At 40.4% G+C, this 19,625-nt stretch overlaps 1 protein-coding gene across 2 annotated transcripts in view; it reads left to right on the top strand.

Moving 5' to 3' along the window:
• EDC3 (enhancer of mRNA decapping 3) overlaps nucleotides 1-19,625 on the top strand; it is a 78,267-nt gene that overhangs the window by 34,222 nt on the left and 24,420 nt on the right. For both annotated transcript variants that reach the window (XM_054565213.1, XM_054565223.1), the window contains exon 3: nucleotides 85-398. In XM_054565213.1, coding sequence (XP_054421188.1) covers nucleotides 85-398 — 314 coding nt within the window. The remainder of the gene's footprint in view (nucleotides 1-84; nucleotides 399-19,625) is intronic.

Raw genomic sequence — 19,625 nt, 5'->3', positions numbered from 1 at the left:
AGTGTAGCTGGTTACTATTGATTCCAGCTTCATCACTATTACCACTACTGTAGTTTTGAGAATGGATTCTTTTGTGTATTTCAGGGCAGGTGACATTATGGAATTAAAAATTCTGGAGATACCAGGTCCTGGAGAAAACCAACATTTTGGAGACCTTCAGACAGAACTAGGCTCCTCTGGTGTTGGGTACCAAATGGGTATCAATCAGAATGGCACAGGCAGGTTGGTCAAGAAGCCAGCCCCTTCTAGCACTGCCCCTCAAAACATCCCGAAGAGGACTGATGTGAAGAGCCACGATGCTGCCGTCTCCCCACAGCAGCAGTGCTCCAGGAGCTGTGTGGACAGGCACGTGGAGCCCTTGAGTCAGTCCAGAAGTTTCCGTCGTCGGCACAACTCTTGTAAGTCAGAGCACATTGATACTTCCTTTTAACCTGATATTTGAGGGCTGTAAGTTCTTACCACTGCTATTCTTTAAAGAATCTTTTGTTACCCTAATAAAAAAGGATGCTGGTAGAGCTTCACAAAAACATACCATTGTTCTCTTACTCCAGGGCTATTTCCTCAAGATACTAAGGGAAAAGGAAAAGGCTATTAGAGACTCACACCAGTTCCTGCCCTCTCCCTTCCCTTTCTTCAAGAAAACATCTGCCTAGAGTTGACATAGACCGAAGTGATATTGTTTTTGATCTAGTAACTGATGGTTGTAGTGACCTCTGAGTTGAACCTGCACTGGGGCTGGTCCAGGGGATTCTTGGATAACTTTTCTTCTTGTGATTTCACTCCTATCCTCAATTAGAGGAGAGGAAGGTGTCTTGCCTAGACATCTCTGTGATCTTAGTTTCAGGCTGACAATTGTGAATTTACTGTACTTACTGTCCCTATTGGTACATACAAAGAGTGCGCATTGGTGGATGTTGATGTCTGATTTTGTTTGGTACTAACCTATTGTTGAATGCCATTTGCTCATTATGGAACCATAGTTAATTCACTAGAATCTGGTTTGCTCTATAATATATTCACTGAAATAATGTGACTCTGTTATATAATAATGAATTATAACAGATGCACTAGAATCTGTGAGGCACTGCTGTCAGGAGTCATCATTTTAAGTTTTGAAAATACCTGATTCTGTGAATAAACTTTTGAAATTTTGAGATTAAAAAATGTATTTCAAGGCACTTTTCTTCAGTGCTTCTTAAGTAACTATCTGAATTGACCATGGTTGAAAACCTGAGACTGAAATTGAATTGTTACTTCTGTATCCTTTGAAAAATTGTAGAATACTTGGATAGAAAATGAGTCTTTCCATTTAGACTCTAACCTTCACTATTTTGCTTTATGTTCTCTTTAGAAAAACAAAAACAAAACCAGACCTTTTTTTTCTTTACCAAAAGCATTGACTTGTTAAAACTTTAAATACTCAAGGAGTTTATAATCTCATACACTTGGAGATAATCTTTATTAATCATTTATATATTTTTTTCTACAGATTTTCTCCCTGTCATTAACATCTGATGTTATTATGGTACACTTGTTACAATCAATGAACCAGTGTTGATACATAACATTATTTCAGACTTTCATTGCTTTTGATGACCTAGATAATTTTGATAAGTACTAGTCAGATATTTGGTAGAATATCCCTCAATTGGTATTTGATGTTTTTCTCATGATTATACTGGGATTATATGTTTCGGAGAAGAACAACACTGAGATAAAGTGTTTTTAACATTATATCACATCAAATGTAGCTTTCTACTGGGTGCACAGGATCTGGGGTTACCTGGGTGGTGCATACCAAGGTCAGCCCCTACCTTTGTTTTGCCTGGAGCCACCTTGCCTGAGCTGAGCTGAGCTGAGCAATCTGAGATGGCTGCGACTTGTGCTGGGCTTGGGGATTCCCAGGCGAAGCCAAGCTGTGAATCTTAAGCTAGTTGCTGCTAGCGCTGGGCCTAGGGCCACTTAGCAGTATGTATAGGGGCTGGGGGCTCACTGAGGCTGGCAGTTGCTTGTTTGAGAGGGTTTAGGAAGTTGTGAAGCGTGAGCCAAAACCAGCCATTCCTATGGAAAAGCTGCTTGGGAAAGCTGCTTGGGTGGTCTTTTAAATTGCGTGGGACAGAGTCTCTGGGGATTTCCAGGGCACAGCAAACAGTGTTAGCCAGGTTGGTGGAGACTCAAATAAGGCACCAGCCTGGAACCCTGGGATGGGGGGACCTGTGATGGGACCAGGACCCCTCGCTCTTGAGATATTCCTCCTGAATTTTTATCTACTACACGTTGATGTGGGACCAGTCCATTCCATATCTCTGCCCCTCCTACCAGTTTGGATAGGTGTGGTTTCTTGAATTCCATAGTTGTCTGACTTCCATTCCACTCGATTTCTGACACTTCTGAGTAATGATTGTTCCATATTTTAGTTGTAATTTTGATGTGGTTGTACAAGGAGACAAACCACGTTAACCTATGCCGCCCTCTTGACGCGGAAGTCGGTTATGACTTTTGATGTTGACCTTGGTTACCTGGCTGAGGTGGTGTGTGTCAGATTTCTTTTTTCTTTTTTTAAGGTTTTATTTATATTTTAGAGAGAGGGTAAGGAAGGGAGAAGGAGAGGTAGAGAATCATCAATGTGTGGTTGCCTCTTGTGCGCCCCCTACTGGAGATCTGGCCTCCAAACCAGGCATGTGCCCTTGACGGGGACTTGAACCCATGACCCTTTGGTTCACAGGCCAGCACTCAGTCCACTGAGCCACACCAGCCAGGGCTAGATTTCCTTTGTAAAGTCACTCTGTTTCCCCCCTTTCCAGATTGTGCTCTTTGTAAGGAAGTCACTGTGTGCACCCTGTACCTAAGGACTGGGAGAGTGTCATGCACTTAAGATTTCTTCTCTTCCATGTATTTATTCACTCAGTCATTTATTTTTTTATCAGTATGGACTAAATTCTATACTGCTTTATTTTTGTGCTCATTGCTTCAGCTTTGGCCACTGAGAGCACTTTCAGTTGGCTGCTGTGTACCTTTGACATGCCCGCATTGCATGCACTTTGACATGCATTCATGTGGGTGGTTTCTTCCCAGTAGTTCTTTACTTTCTGGCACTGCAAGAGGCTCCAGGTTTATCTTCCTCCCAGAAACAGCCATGTCTCTAAGGAGCCCTGTTTCCTTTTATCGGAGAATGGTATTATAAACCATGATCTGGGTGCATACACACTGCTACTGGGTTTTGCCCTTTAAGCTGACAGAACAAGAAAATATATGTGCATACCTAACCCGTGTATATATGCATACCCATATATATTTCTCTACTATATGAAGATAAATATGAGTTTATATTGATATCTGCAATTTTAATCCATTACCGTGTGGATCATTCTAGCCTCCTTTTCTTATTTGTCATTCCAACAGACACCTGTCTCCTACTATTTGCCATCCATTGACTTAAATTATTCTATTGCAGTACACATGTGTTAGTTAGCATAGGAATTACTAATCTGTACCCTCACCTACATCGACTTGTTTCATATAACAAATTCTGTCACATTCTGCATTTCACCCTGATGGCCTCCAGCGTCCTCCGTGATTTTTAAAAATTTGTGTACATTAAAAAACAATAACAAAGTTTTTAAAATTTATGTACATTGAAGCTCACTCTTTGGCTTCTGAAGTTCTGTGGATTTTAACAAATACAGAGCCTTGTGTCCGTTGTTACAGTATCATACAGAATCCCCCATGTTTTACCTGTTCTGTCCTTTCTTCCTTCCTTTAATGAACTTTCACTCCTGACAGCTCCTTCTCACCCCAGCAACAACTGATCTTTTTACCAACCTCTGTAGTTTTGCTTTTTCCAGAATATTGCATATATTTTTTAATTTTTAATTTTTTCAATTACAGTTTATAGTCAATATTATTTCAGTTACACTTTATAGTCAATATTATTATTTCCAGAATATTGCATATATTTTTTAATTTTTTCAGTTATAGTTTATAGTCAATATTATTTCAGTTTCGGGTGTACAGCATAGTGGTTAGACAATGATACTGTCCAAACTGATTCCCTGATAATTTCCAGTACCCCGCTGGCATCATACATATTTATTACAATATTATTGACTATATTCCCTGTGCTGTCCTTGACATCCCCGTGGCTATTCTGTAACTACCAATTTATTCTTCTCAATCCCTTCACCTTTTTCGCCCAGCCTCCCCATTGCCCAGAGTATCACATAACTAAAGTCACACAGTAGGTAGCTTTTTCAGACTGTCTTCTTACACTTAACAGTGTGCATTTAAGATTCTTCCATCTCTTTTTGTGGCTTGATAGATCATACTCTTTTTGTTTATCTACTTACCTATTAAAGAATATCTTCGTCACTTCCAGCTTTTGGTGATTCAGAATAAAACTGCCATAAACATTTGTGTGCAGGTTTTGTGTGGACATAGTTTTCAGATAAGTTGTGTAACTACCTAGGAGTGTGATTGCTGGATGTTATAGTATGGCTATCAATTTTTTCTATTTTTTTTCCTATTACTAGCAGTTATAGCAACTCTCTTCAAAGACTGCAGTTGACTTCAAAACAAGTAATTTATGTGATCTTTAATGACTTACTTTGGTATGTTAAAAAGTGTAGTCACTCTCAGAAGCATACCCTGACTGATGCTTCTACTTTTGCTGTTTGCTTTGTTCCCGTTTTCCTAGATTAAGTGCAGATAAATATGATAAAGAGATCATGGACAGAAAAATGTTACTCTCTTTCAGAGAACATTTTCTGAATCAAGATTGTGGGAAATGTCTGTGGCCTAGAAATTTGATCATGAAAGGTGGCTCAGAATTAGTTTGTGATAGAAGATAGAATTACATCTATTATCTGTTTGGTGGTGGCCCTCTAAGATAAGCGGTAAGGTCTGCCAGAGATTGACTTACTTGACATTTATGTAGCATTTTAAGGATTCCAAGGAAATACATTGGTTTCTTCCCACCACAGTTGTAATGTAGTATATCAATGTTTTCTCCATTGATGAATGAAGAGATAGAGATTTAGATTTCTAATGAGAAATCTATAAATAGAATTCTGGTGTATGAACATTAATGTTGAGACTAGTAGACTGATAACACTATAGGGATATAATTTCTCTTCATTTCTGGCTTCTAAGCGTTTTTTCAAAGTTAGTAATGAATTGTTGAGGGATTTGGTGGTTTTCATTACCTAATCCAACACTGATGAGAGATATTTTTTTTTTAAGATTTTATTTTTCTTTATTTTAAGGGGCTGGTTTTTCAAAATTTTATTGATTATGCTATTACAGTTGTCCCGTTTTTCTCCCCTTTATTTTCCTCCACCCTACACTGCCCCCCACAGCATTCCACACCCCGCCCCCCCCACCCTTAGTTCATGTCCATGGGTTGTACATGTAAGTTCTTTGACGTCTCCATTTCCTATGCCATTCTTAACATTCACCTGCCTATTTTGTACCTATTTATGCTGCTTATTCCCTGTATCTTTTCCCCCATTCTTCCCCCTCCTTCTCCCCCCTGTTTTACTGTTTGGAGTTTATTATTAACTTGTTTTTTATTGTTCAAATACATTTGTCTCTATTTTCCCACCACCACTTTGCCCCATTCCATGACCCACCCACTCCTACCTTCCACCCTCAATCCTTCCCCACTTTGGCTTTGTCCATGGTTCCTTTATACATGTTCCTTGATTTGACCCTTCCCCTTCTTTTTCCCGTTACCCCCCTCCCTCCCTCCTTCCCTCTCGTTACTGTTGATTTTTTTCCTTCAGTGTTGCTGGTTATATTTTTCATGCTTATTTGTTTTGTTGATTAGGTTCCGCCTATAGGTGAGATCATATGGTATTTGTCTTTCACCCCCTGGCTTATTTCACTTAACACAATGCTCTCCAGTTTCATCCATGCTGTCATGAAGGGTAGTAGCTTGCTTCTTTCTTCCTTTCTTCCTTTCTTCCTTTCTTCCTTTCTTTTCCTTTCCCTCCCTTCCTTCCTTCCTTCCTTCCTTCCTTCCTTCCTTCCTTCCTTCCTTCCTTCCTTCCTTCCTTCCTTCCTTCCTTCTTGTTGTGTAGTATTCCATTCTGTAAGTATACAGAATAGTTTTTTGATCCACTCCTTTATTGATGGGCACTTAGGTTGTTGCTTCCAGCACTTGGTTATTGTAAGTGGTGCTACTATGAACGTTGGGGTGCACAGGTTCTTTTGAAATTGGTATTTTGGGATTCTCAGGGTATAATCCCAGCTGTGGAATTGCTGGGTCAAAAGGCAGTTCCATTTTTAGCTTTTTGAGGAAATTCCAAACTTTTCCACAGTGGCTACACCAGTTTGCATTCCTACCAACAGTGTACTAGGGGTTCCCTTTTCTCCACAACCTCACCAGCACTTGTTGTTTGTTTATGATGGCCATTCTGACCAGTATGAAGTGGTATCTCATTGTGGTTTTAATTTGCATTTCTCTGAGGCTAGTGATGCTAAGCATCCTCTCATATGTCTCTGGGCCCTATGTATGTCCCCCTTGGATAAGTGTCTGTTCAGGTCCTTTTTTAATTGGATTGTTTGTCTTCCTGGAGTGGAGTTGTGTGAGTTCTTTATATATTTTGGAGATCAAATCCTTGTCCAGGGTATCATTGGCAAATGTGTTTTCCCATATGGTTGGTTCCCTTTTCATTTTGCTGATGTTTAGCTGTGCAGAAGCTTCTTATTTTGATGAAGTCCCATGTGTTTATTCTTTATGTCCTTTGCTTGAGGGGACATATCAGTGAAAATATTGCTGTGTGGAATATCTGAGAGTTTCCTGCCTGTGTTCTCCTCTAGGACTTTCATTGTGTCACGACTTATATTTAAGTCTTTCATCCACCTTGAGTTTATTTTTGTGTATGGTATAAGTTGGTGGTCAAATTTCAATTTTTGTATGTAGCTGTCCAGATCTCCCAACATCATTTGTTGAAGAGGCTATTTTTACTCCATTTTATACTTCTGTCCCCTTTGTTGACTATTAATTGACCAGAGAGACATGGGTTTATTTCTGGGCTCTCTATTCTGTTCATTGATCTATGTATCTGTTCTTATACTAGTACCAGACTGTTTTGATTTCAGTGGCCTTGTAATATAGTTTGAGGTCAGGTAGTGTGATCCCTCCTACTTTGTTCTTCTTTCTCAAAACTGCTGCAGCTATTCGGGGTCGTTTATGGTTCCATATAAATTTCTGAAGTGTTCATTTTATGTCTGTGAAATATGTCCTTGGTATTTTAAAAGGGGTTGTGTTTAATCTATAAATTGCTTAGGATAGTATGGACATTTTGATGATGTTAATTCTTCCAGTCTGTGAACACGGTATATGCTGCCATATATTTGTGTCTTCCTCAGTTTCTTTCTTCAGTGTTGTGCAGTTTTCTGAGTACAAGTCTTTTACCTCCTTGGTTAAGTTTATTCCTAGGTACTTTATCTTTCTTGTTGGTATAGCAAATGGAATTTTTTTCCTGATTTCTGCTTCTGATATTTCATTGTTGGTGTACAAAAATGCCTTCAGTTTCTGAACATTGACTTTCTATCCCACTGTTTTGCCAAACTCACTTACTAGGTCAAGTAATTTTTTGGTGGAGTCAGTGGGGTTTTCTATGTACACTATCATGTCATCTGGAAACAGTGTAGTTTTACTTCCTCCTTTCCAATTTGGATGCCTTTTATTTCTTTTTCTTGTCTGATCATTGTGCCTAGGACGTCCAATACTAGGTTGAATAGAAGTGGTGAAAGTGGACAACCTTGTCTTGGTCTCAATCTTAGTGGGAAAGCTTTTAGTTTTTCCCCATTGAGTATGATGTTGGCTGTAGGTTTTTCATATATGGCCTTTATGATATTGAGGTATGCCCCCTTTATTCTCACTTTACTGAGTGTATTTATCATAAATTGGTGCTGTACCTTATCAAATGCTTTATCCGCATCTGTTGATATGATCATGTGAATTTTGTCTTGTGTTTATGTGATGTATTACATTTATCGATTTGTGAATATTGAACCATCCTTCTATCCCTGGGATGAATCCCACTTGATCATGGTGGATGATCTTTTTAACGTATTGCTAGATGCATTTTGCCAGTATTTTGTGGAGGATTTTAGTATCTGTGTTCATGAGTGATATTGGCTTGTAATTTTCTTTCTTTGTTGTGCCTTTTATCTGGTTTGGGGGTTAGGATGATGCTGGCCTTGTAAAAAGAGTTTGGGAGTCTTCCCTCTTGGATTTTTTGGAATAGTCTGAGAAGGACAGGGGTTAGCTTTTCCTTAACTGTTTTGTAAAACTCTCCTGTGAAACTGTTTGGTCCAGGGCTTTTGTGTGCTGGGAGTTTTTTAATTACTGCTTCAATTTCACAAGCTATTACTGGTCTGTTCAGGCTTTCTGCTGCTTCTTCATTCAGTGTTGGAAGGTTATATTTTTCTACAGATTTGTCCATTTCATCAAGATTTTCAAATTTCTTAGCATATAATTGTTCATAGTAATTTCTTACAGTCGTTTCTATTTCTGTGGTATCAGTTGTTATTTTTCCTCTTTCACTTCTGATATTATTTATTTGGGTCATCTCCTTTTTTTTTCTTGATGAGTCTGCTTAAAAGTTTGTTGATTTTGTTTATCTTTTCAAAGAACAAGCTCCTGGATTTATTGATCCTTTGAATTGTTCTTTCAGTCTTGATGTTATTCAGTTCTCCTCTGATCTTGATTATTTCCCTCCTTCTACTCGCTCTGGGCTTTGTTTGTTGTTTCTCCAGTTCTTGAAGATATAGGGTTAGGTTGTTTGTTTGAAATATTTCTGTCTTTTTTAGGTAGGCCTGTACTGCTATGAACTTCCTTCTCAGGACTGCCTTCACTGTGTGCCATAGGTTTTGGACTGTTGTGTGTTCATTTTGACTTGTTTCCAGAAACTTTGATTTCTTCTTTGATTTCATTATTGACCATTTCATTATTTAATAGCATGCTATTCAGTCTCCATGAGTGAGAATGTTTTTGAGCTTTTTTCCTTGAGGTTGTTTTCCGGTTTCAAGCCCTTGTGGTCTGAGAAAATGCTTGTTATGATTTCAATTTTCTTTCTTTTTTCTTTTTTTTTTTTTTAAGATTTTTATTTATTTATTTATTTTTAGAGAGGGGAAGTCGGGGAGAGAAACATCAGTGTGTGGTTGTGTCTTGTGTGCCCCCTGCCGGGGACCTGGCCTGCAACCCAGGCATGTGCCCTATACTGGGAATCGAACTGGTGACCCATTGGTTCACAGGCCTGCGCTCGGTCCACTGAGCCACACCAGCTAGGTCATGATTTCAATTTTCTTGTATTTGTTGAGGCTTGTTTTGTGTCCTAACATGTGGTCTGTCTTTGAAAATGTTCCATGTGCATTTGAAAAGAATGTATATTTTGCTTCTTTGGGCTGAAGGGTTCTATATATGTCAGTTAAGTCCATTTGAACTAATGCGTTGTTCAGTTCCACAATATCCTTATTGATATTTTGTTTGGAAAATCTATCCATTGTTGACGGTGGGGTGTTAAAATCCCCTACTATCAGTGTGTTGCTGTCTATATCTTTCTTGAAGTCCTCTAAGATTTTCCTTATATACTTGGGTGCTTCTATGTTGGGTGCATATTGGTTTACAATTTTTATGTCTTCTTGATGGATTCTTTCTTTGAGTATTATGAAGTATCCTTCTGGATCTCTTTTAATGGCTTTTGAATTCTATTTTGTCTGATATAAGTACTGCTACCCCTGCATTTTTTTTTTCCCCCGTCCATTTTCTTGGAATATTGTTCTCCATTCCTTTACTTTCAGTCTGTGTAGGTCGTTTGTTCTGAGGTGGGTCTCTTGTAAGCAGCACATGTGCAGGTCCTGTTTTCTTATCCATTCAGCTATCCTGTGTCTTGATTGGAACATTTAACCGATTTACATTTACAGTTATTATTGATAGGTACTTATTCATGTTTTTCCCTTGGTACCTTCTTTCCAAGGAAAGGAAAGAGTGTTCCTTTCTTTCTCACTCTTTTACTTCATCTTAAAGCAGTCCTTTTAGCATATCTTGCAGTGCTGGTTTGGTGGAGGTGTATTCTTTTAGCCTTCTTTTGTCTGGGAAACTCCTTATTTCACCTTCCATTTTAATTGAGAGCCTTGCTGGGTAGAGCAGTCTTGGTTGCAGACCTTTGCTTTTCATTACTTGAAGTATTTCTGCCATTTTCTTCTGGCTTGTAGGGTTTCTTTTGAGAAGTCAGCTGCTACCCATATTGGGGCTCCCTTGTATGTTACTACCTCTTTCTCCCTTACTTGCTTTAGGATTCTCTGTTTGTCTTTAATATTTGCCATTTTAATGATGATGTGTCTTGGAGTGGACCTCATTGGGTTCCTCTTGAATGGGACCCTCTGTGTTTCCTGGACTTGTGTGACTTTTTCTCTCCTCCAATTTGGGAAGTTTTCCATCATTACTTTTTCAAACAGGTTCTCTATCACTTCCTCATCCTCTTCTCCTTCTAGTATCCCTATTATATGGATATTATTACATTTCCGGTTGTCCTGCATGTCCCTCAATGCCTCTTTGTTCTTTTTGAGTCTTTTTTCATGTTCTTGCTCTTTCTGGGAGCTTTTTTCTACCTTATCCTCCAGCTCGCTGATTTGGTCCTCAGCCTCATCGAGCCTGCTTTCGATTCCTTCTACTGTGTTCTTCAATTCAGAAATGGTATTCTTTGTTTCCTCTCGTCTCTTATTGATAGTTTCTATGTCCTTTTTCATGCTAATGTAGTTTGCAGTAAGTTCCTTGTCGTTTCCCTGTAGTTTTTTGTAATTCTCCCTGAGCTCACTGAGCTCCTTGAGCTTCCTTAGAACCATTGTTTGGAACTCAGTATCTGATAGTTGACTTGCCTCTATTTCATTTAGTTCTCTCTGTGGGGATTCCTCCTTTCCGTTCGAGTGGGGCATATTTATTTGTGAGACTCTTGTCTTTTGCTTCTGCTTCTTAAGTTGATCTGTCTTGATTTCCTGACTTTGTGGTGTGAACTTCTATGGTTGGAGACCGCTGTTTTTACTTTCTGGATCTGCCTCTGATGATGTCAGATATCGTCCCTGTCTGACCTTAGGCAGTCTGTGGGAGACTTCCAGGAATCTACTGTTTGTGGCTGTCCCCTTCAGCTGTTAATCTATTCACTCCACATTCAGCAGGCCGCCTTAGACAGGTCAGGGCAGGGCGGAGTCCTCCCTGGGGGCAGGGTTATTGGGTCCTCTCACGTTGCTGCCATATGGGGGAGGAGTCCGCACTGGGATCCTATTGGCTACTCTCTCCGTTCTCTCTCGAAAGTCTCTTGTCCCCAGTCTCTCCTCAAGTGTCGCCAGACCTCTCTGCACCCCCTTTAACCAGGGATCTACTGTCTGTGGCTGCCACTCTGCACCCAGCAGGCTGTTTAGCACAGGGCGGGGTGGAATCCCACCTGGGGGCGGGGCTATTGGGTCCTTTGACCCCCAGTGCAGCTCATCCACTTGAGCAAGATGGCTGCTGCCGCATGGGGGATGAGTCAGCACCGAGATCCCACTGACTACTCTCTCAGTTCTCTCCCCAAAGCCTCTTTCTCCAGCCTCTCTTCAGGCGTCTCTAGCCCACTCTGCCCCCGCCTTTGCCGGAGACCAGGGTAAGTGTCTGCAAATAAAAATTTATTCATTGGCCCTTTAAACAGTTCTCTTCATCTCCAGCCTCCTTTCTCTGGCAGAGAGCAGCCCTGCTGCTTTTCGCAGCTGGCTGTTTCCTGTGTATCTTTTGGTGCTGTGGGCTTGAGATTCCCACTTTTGGTTTAGACCCCACTCTTCTCAGGGGGATCCAGCTGGCCATTTCAACATCCTTCTGGTGCTGCCGCCTGTGGGCGCCCTGCCCGCCTTCTCAGGTCTGTACCGCACTCCTTACCAGTTAGATTGCACTAAAGCTGATTCTTCTGTCTCCAAGGTTACAAGGCTCCTCTCTTGCCATTGTTCAGTTGTTTGTTCCAGGTAATTTCTCCACAATTTAGTTGTAATTCCAGGTTGGTCCTGGGACGAGGTCAGTGTAACTTCCACTCACTCCTCCGTCATCTTGATTCTCTGTTCTTGCTTCTGCTTCTTAAATTGATAGGTCTTGATTTCCTAACTTTGTGGTGTGAACTATGGTAGTAGACCACTGTTTTTTCTTTCTGGATCTGCCTCTGATGGTGTCAGATGATGACCCCGTCTGACCTTAGGCAGTGTGTTCAGGACTTCCAGGAATCTACTGTCTGTGGCTGTCTCCTTCAGCTACTAATCTATTCACTCTACTCTCCAGTCAGGTTTAAGCACTACAGGGCCAGGGCAGAATCCCTCCTGGGGACGGGGCTGTTGTGTCCTCCATGCTGCTGCTGCTCAGGGAGTGGTCCGCCTGAGCCACATGGCTGCTGCCATATGCGGGAGGAATCAGCACTGGGATCCTGCTGGCCACTCTCTCAGTTCTTTCCCCAAAGCCTCCTTCCTCTATCTCTCCTCAGGCATCTCTAGCCACTGTGACCCCGTCTTTGCCATAGCCTAGGGTAAGTGGCTATAAATAAAAATTTCTGGGTTGGCCGTTTAAACGGCTCTTCGGTGCTGTGGGTGTCTCCGGATGCCTGTCTCTGGCAGAGAGCAACCCTGTGGCTTTTTGCAGCTGTCTGTTATCTCTGTACTTTTTGGGCTCTGGTGCTGTAGGCTGGAGATCCCTACTTATGGTTTAGACTCCACTTTTTTCAGGGAGATCCAACTGGCTGTTTAAATATCCCTTTGGCACTGCCGCCCGTGGGCACCCAACCTGCCTTCTCTAGTCTCTACTGCATTCCTTACCAGTTAGGTTGTGCTAAAGCTGATTCTTCTGCCTGCCTGAGGGTATAAGGCTCCTCTCTCACCATTGTTTAGTTGTTTATTCCAGTGATTTCTCCACAATTTAGTTGTAATTCCACATTGGTCCTGGGAGGAGGTCTGTATGACTTCCATTCACTCCTCCGCCATCTTGCCGCCTCTCACTGTTCATAGTTTTCTTCTTCTTCTTTTTCTTAGATAAGTCCCTTTAACATTTCATATAATATGGGCTTGGTGGTGATGAATTCCTTTAACTTGACCTTATCTGGGAAGCACTTATCTGCCCTTCCATTCTAAATGAGAACTTTGCTCGATAGAGTCATCTTGGATGTAAGGTCCTTGCTTTTTATGACTTTGAAAACTTCTTGCCAGCCCCTTCTTGCCTGCAAGGTTTCTTTTGAGAAAGCAGCTGATAGTCTTATGGGAACTTCTTTGTAGGTAACTGTCTCCTTTTCTCTTGCTGCTTTTAAGATTCTCTCCTTATGTTTAATCTTGGGCAATGTAACTATGATGTGCCTTGGTGTGTGTGCTTCCTTGGGTCCAAGTTCTTTGGGACTCTGAGCTTCCTGGATCTCCTAGAATTCTATTTCCTTGGCCAGATTGGGGAACTCCTCCTTCATTATTTTAGAAATAAGTTTTCAGTTTATTGCTCTTTCTCTTCTCCTTCTGGCACCCTTATGATTTGGATGTTGGATCATTTTAAGTTGTCCCAGAGCTTCCTTCCTCAGCCTCTCATTTTTTTGAATTCTTCTTTCTTCATTCTGTTCTGGTGGAATGTTTATCTTTTCCTTCTGTTCCAAATCATTGATTTGAGTCCCGATTTCCTTCCCTTTGCTGTTGGTTCCCTGTATATTTTTTCTTTAATTTACTTTGCATAGCTTTCGCTTTTTCCTCCATTTTGCGACCATACTCAACCAATTCAGTGAGCATGCTGATTACCAGTGTTTCGAACTGTGCATCTGATAGGTTGGCCATGTGTTCATCGTTTAGTTCTATTTTTGGTCCTTTGATCTACTCTTTCATTTGGTCCATATTTCTTTGTTTCAGTGCCCCTGTTAGGTTGAAAGGGGTGGAGCCTTAGGTATTCACCAGGGTGGGGCAACCCAGGTTGCTGAGTTGTAAGGCTGCCTGTAGGGGAGGGGTCCAAGGGGAACAGTGCTGCTTCCTCAGCCCTTGGCTGGCTTTCAGTGACTTTCCCTGCTACTCCCAAGCAAATTGGATCCTCGTGGTGCTGATTTCCAAGTCCAGTGGGTTTGTGTACATTCTAGGACCCTGTGGGTCTCCAACGGACTCTCTGTTGCGGCTGAGAGTTTCTCCTGCCTCCAGAAGCCACACAGGTTTCTACCTCCAGAGGTTTTGAGGCTTTCTTTTCCCTTACTGGAATCCTGCATTGCACGGTCTGTCTTGCACCCCAACTGTTTCTCCTTGTTTATCTGCATGGAAATGTGTGACTGCATGGTCTGCCAACCACCATCTTGCCCTCCTGGTCCTCTTGCCACCACCTTGCCACACGTCCTCTCCACCTCAGCTGCCCATCTCAGCCCCTCCTACCAGGTAGTCTGGATGAGTGTTTCTTCTTTAATTCCTTTGTTGTTGGACTTCCACACAGTTCGATTTTCTGGCAGTTCTGGGGTTTTTTTGTTTTTAAATTTGTTGTTGTCCTTCTTTTAGTTGTACAAGGAGGCAGAGTGTATCTACCTGCTCCTCCATCTTCGCTGGACGTCCTATTTATTTATTTTCATACAGAGGAAAGGAGGAGGAGAAACAACAATATGTGGTTGCATCTTACGTGCCCCCTATTGGGAACGTTGCCTGCACCTGTGGCATGTGCCCTACACTGGGAATAGAACTGAGGACCTTTCAGTTTTCAGGCCGGTGCTCAATCCACTGAGCCATACCAGGTAGGGCCGATGAGAGTTTTAGCACAGGTAGATTTTAAGTTAGCACAGGGGGCGGCGTCAGTTATAAAGAACTCTTTCTATGACCTTGGTCATTGAAGTGACCACTCAGAATATTTTCAAGTATGTGAATGGAACACCAGTCTCAGGGAGTAGAGAAGAAACCACTTGAGGTCTGCTAAGGATACAGGTTTACGTATAGTCTATTCAGTGTGACAGTGAGCTCACTGTCTGGGGTTGGAAAGTTATTTTTTGCCAAGTTTTCATGGTCTTTCTATGACATCTTCACCTCCTTGGTGTAGTTTACTTTTCCAACTGACTTGAAACTTTGGTACTGCTGCTGGAGCCTAAGAAGTTGACTGATTACCAGGTCCTAGAATTTGAGAGTTGAAAAGAAGGTCCCAGATTTTTTCAGGTACATCCTCATGAAGCCCGTCAAGTCTGGCACTAAAATGTTTGCAGTTTGACCTTCAGGTGCCCTTTAGTGTGTTAAGTGCAGGACAGAGTTTCCCTTTACAAAATGTGCATGATAAAAACCAATAAATAAGTGGCACTGAGGGCTGTACAACAATGGGTTTGTTATATGTTATCCTGACCAAGAGGTCTCTGCCAAAGGCTGGCAGCAAAGTGGCAAGGGGAGGACTGCCTGTCTCCAGTCTTAACATATTTGAAAGGTAAAGAAATCTGGGAAGCACTGTTTATCTTTTCCAAGAGTAATGCTTTTCTCTCCCACAGACCAGAGGCCAGTTTAATACAGAGCGAGGCCCTTTGGGCTAAGTAAGCCAAGTATTGAGACAGCTTATTCATCTAGGATTTCCCAATATCTGTATTAAAGTATGAGGAAAGAAAAGAATCAGCGACAACTGAGCATGTTAAGCCCGCCTTAGGTTTATTTCACACTCTTTCTTTTGCTGACCTTTGATGTCAGTAATTCCTCTTAGAAATTTTTTTCTCTCTGCTTTCCTGACCGTATTTAGAACATAGCTGGTCCTCAGTGTTTATTTGTCAAATGAATGAATGGAAGATCTGTATTCACAGGGAGCACAAGAAAATACCTGGCACCTTCTAAAGACATAGCTCTGGGTTGGTTGCAAGTTATCTTTGTAGAATCCTTATGGCTGAGCCAAAAGTTGTTTCCCATTTTGTTCTTTTATCATCTTATCTCCAATAATTAATTACTTGTCTTCATTTGTCATTGCGGTAAGTTATTATCAGTCCCTACTAGACATGAAGCCTCTTCCTGCAAAGCCCTTGTTTTATATTCCCTATATTGTTGACAACAACATCTGCCTGTCCTTTTCAGTCATGCAGTGTATTTGGTGTAGCTTTTGATGACTCTCTTTCTTGCTCATAGTTAATCTCAAGTTGTCTTTTCTTTATAACCTTTTATTATTGTTTGTTTGGGGTTTTTGCTTTTTGATATGTCTCTTAATTCCTTAATTCAGTAGAGATTTATGTACTTATGGTGGACTAGCCAGAGTATTAGATGACAGGTGTGAATGACATAGTTCTGCCCACTTTTGTCTTACATGCTACTTGGAAAATTAATGTAAGAACAAAGATAACTACAGAACAAAGTAAGTAGTATATGATAAGTGCTAGATGCACAGTACCCATATTGCTACAAGTAATCAAATGTGAGTGATTTTTCACCTGTAGTAATCAGAGATGGTGTGTTTGGGCTGAGTCCATAACAATAAAAATGAGAAATAGCTTGAAAGTCCATACGTACGTATGGTGTATATACAGGTAAGGCAGAAGTAGATTTACAGTTGTGAGTATGTGAAAGGCAGGAGTTTATTCTTATATTGTTATTTATTAATTGTTATTATTTTCCATATGAACAACTCTAAACCTACTTTTGCCCTATTCTGTGTCAATATAGTATCTATACTTTAGCCCGCCATATAATATTTGGAGAAATCTTTGTGAAACAATGAGATTCTCCTACTAAGGAAGAAAACAGGATACAAAACTTCATAAGATGGATGCATTTTTTTAAACTAAAAGGAAACGTCAAAATGTTAAGTCAACATTTGCATTATCCACTATGAACATTCATTAACAAAAATTTATTTTTAAAAAAGGACTACTTGTCTCCTGTTGGGTTTCTTTTTTTAATTTCATTTTTACCATTGTGCTGTGTTGAATAGGCTTTTTGCTTTTGCTTTATATGCTCATTTTCTAGACATAATCCTTTCTGCTATTTCTTTTAATTTCGCCTCGGTATTCCAGATTTACATGGACTACCTACTTGGTTCCACATATTTATATGTGGAAATAGTGTGGAATTGGGAATTTAACAGAGCAGAGTTTAAATCCCAGCTCACATTTATTAGCTATGTAAATTTAAGGCACCCTTAATTTCCTCATTTGTAGAATGATAAGTTTGATCAGGTTGCTTTGAAGACAAACTCAGATAGTTTGTATATGAAAGCCTAAGATAGTACCAGGTGCATAGGCTCTCCAGGGTAACCAGTGGGGAGTTTATAGTGTCTTCCTTCCTTTACTCTCAGCTACTAAATACTATAGACAATAATAACCATCTTAAGGTATTTTCATGTTTCTCTAATACATTATTAATACATTAGAGTATTGTAAGAATTAAGTAAGCAATCTTTGTGAAAAGGCTCATCATGGTAGATGTGAAAGTACTAGACAGTCGATCAGTTAGGATGCTCTGGCTGTGCTCACATGGTAAAGCACTGTCACAGTGAGTGCAGAGGTTGGACATCTCTGGTATAGTACAGTGAAGGCTCAGCCTGGTTCTCTGATGCCTCCTCTGTGTGCTAGCTCGGTCTTCAGAAAAACACTGGCTGGCTCATCTAGACTTAACCTTCTTCATGAGGAGAAAGGACACCATTTCTTCCCAAATGTCATCTTCGGCGTAGTTTCTCAGCCTCAGGACTCTTCATATTTTGGGCCAGATAATTTTGCATGTATGGGAGACTATCCTGTACTCCCTTGGCTCTACCTGCTAGATGCCAGTAGTGCTGCAACCACCACCAGTTGTAACAACCAGAAATGTCTTCAGACATAGTCAGATGTCCCCTGGGAGGCAGAATTGCCTGATGGAGAGCCAGGAGCTCTCAGGAGTGAGGATGCCTTTGTCAGAAACAGCCAAAAGATCTTTTCCCCTTAACTTCTGCCCCACCCTGTCTGCTTGGCCAGTATAGCTTTGCATGCCCATGCTTCAATCAGTTATTGGCATGAGCACCACCATGATTGATTTAGAAATTGTCAGCTTTCTCCTCACCTGGGAGGAGGGTATCTGATCACAAATGGGTTTTGTTGTGAGGGTAGAGGGGTCTGGATGTTGTATAGGTAACAGCAGAGTCCGCTAGCAAGGAAAAAAAATATTCACTCTAAAACTGCTTACTTATGGCAAGGGCTGTCAAGGTGCTGTGTTGGAAAATGCAGGCAATTTGACTGCTGGGTCTGCAGGAGTGATTATAAATGATGATAAGGAGGTGACTAACATTAGGTGAAGACTGGGGTTATGTTGATATTTTTCACCATTGCCCTCTAGCATCTCACACAGATCCCAATAGATAACAGCAGATGCTTAATGAAAAGTTTTCGAATGACTGCATATTTCACAAAAGGCCAATCAGAATACTCCCATGAATGAAATGGTGTTTTGGATTTAGTGAGCAGAGATGTGATTATAAACACAGTTGGCTGAAATGAAGAGACTCATGTAGACCATCCCCATTCCTTTCTTTAAAATAAGCTATATTCAGCTTCAAAGGAATTATGCTTTGACCTAAATAGTGCCTTTTAAAATAAGCATGAAGTATTTGACTCATAATACTGATGATATGATGATATTTCATTAGGTTTCTTGCACTTCCTTCTTTAGAATTTACCTACTTCTGTGACATTGATAAGGACTCTTGATTAGACCATCAATTTATTAATATATATCCTATATCTGTATACTATGTATTTTACATTAGATATGAGACAAAAGTACAAATTTAAAAGGATTAGATAAACATGAACTGTATTTCAGTGATATTTTACTGGCTTAAAAAATGGTTCAATGATTCAGAATATTTTTTGCTTCTTAAAAAACTAACATTTCATTAGAACAGAGTGATTAACTGTGAGTCATTGACCTTTTTTGGAGTGGGGAGAAGTGATGGACATGTTTATTACCTTGATTGTGGTGATGGTATCACAGGTATAAGCATATGTCCAAATTAATCAAAATAAATACATTTAATATGTGCAGATTTTTGTATACCAGTTATACCTCAGTAAATCTGTTTAAAAAATGACCCGTGATGCACGTCATGAGCATATGAAGATAAACCCCAGGTGTATCTTTTCTTGGCTCCCAAGGATAAATCCAAAACAGCAATGGAACTTGGTTGACTTTGTTTCTTTACTATTTTTCCTTTCTACTGTTTTGTGGTTTTGGTTTGTTTAGAGCTCAGCTATTTCTCATTGGTAGCAGCAGTGGGTGTTTGGCTTTATGGTTTGAACACCTGTTGATCTCTATAGAGATTAATGTTTCTACATACCTAATCTCTGTTGGTTGGGAGACAGCAGAGAATCTGCTGTGTCAACTTTTTTTTTTTTTCTTCAATTATTTGAATTTAGGTTTGGGTTACTAAAGAAATACATGCTTTTTATAAAAGTTAAAAGCAATAATAAAGTTACAAAGACAAGAATGAGAGTTCCCCTTGAAATTTCCACTTCACCTTACAAGCATCAGCATTAACTGTGAACTTAGCTTTGTTAGTCTTACTAAAGTCTTTTCTGATTATTTGTCGACTTTGTGCTCGAATCAGTTAAGATTTTTATGCCCACTGGGAGAAGATCAGCTCTTTGATATCTGGACTGGTAAATGTTTATAGTTCTCTGTTTACT

The sequence above is a fragment of the Pteronotus mesoamericanus genome, unplaced genomic scaffold, assembly GCF_021234165.1.
Source record: "Pteronotus mesoamericanus isolate MK-2021 breed Mesoamerican mustached bat unplaced genomic scaffold, CSHL_Meso_final contig_100, whole genome shotgun sequence".
NCBI classification, from domain to species: Eukaryota; Metazoa; Chordata; class Mammalia; order Chiroptera; family Mormoopidae; genus Pteronotus; species Pteronotus mesoamericanus.
This window is presented reverse-complemented; position numbering and strand designations above follow the sequence as displayed.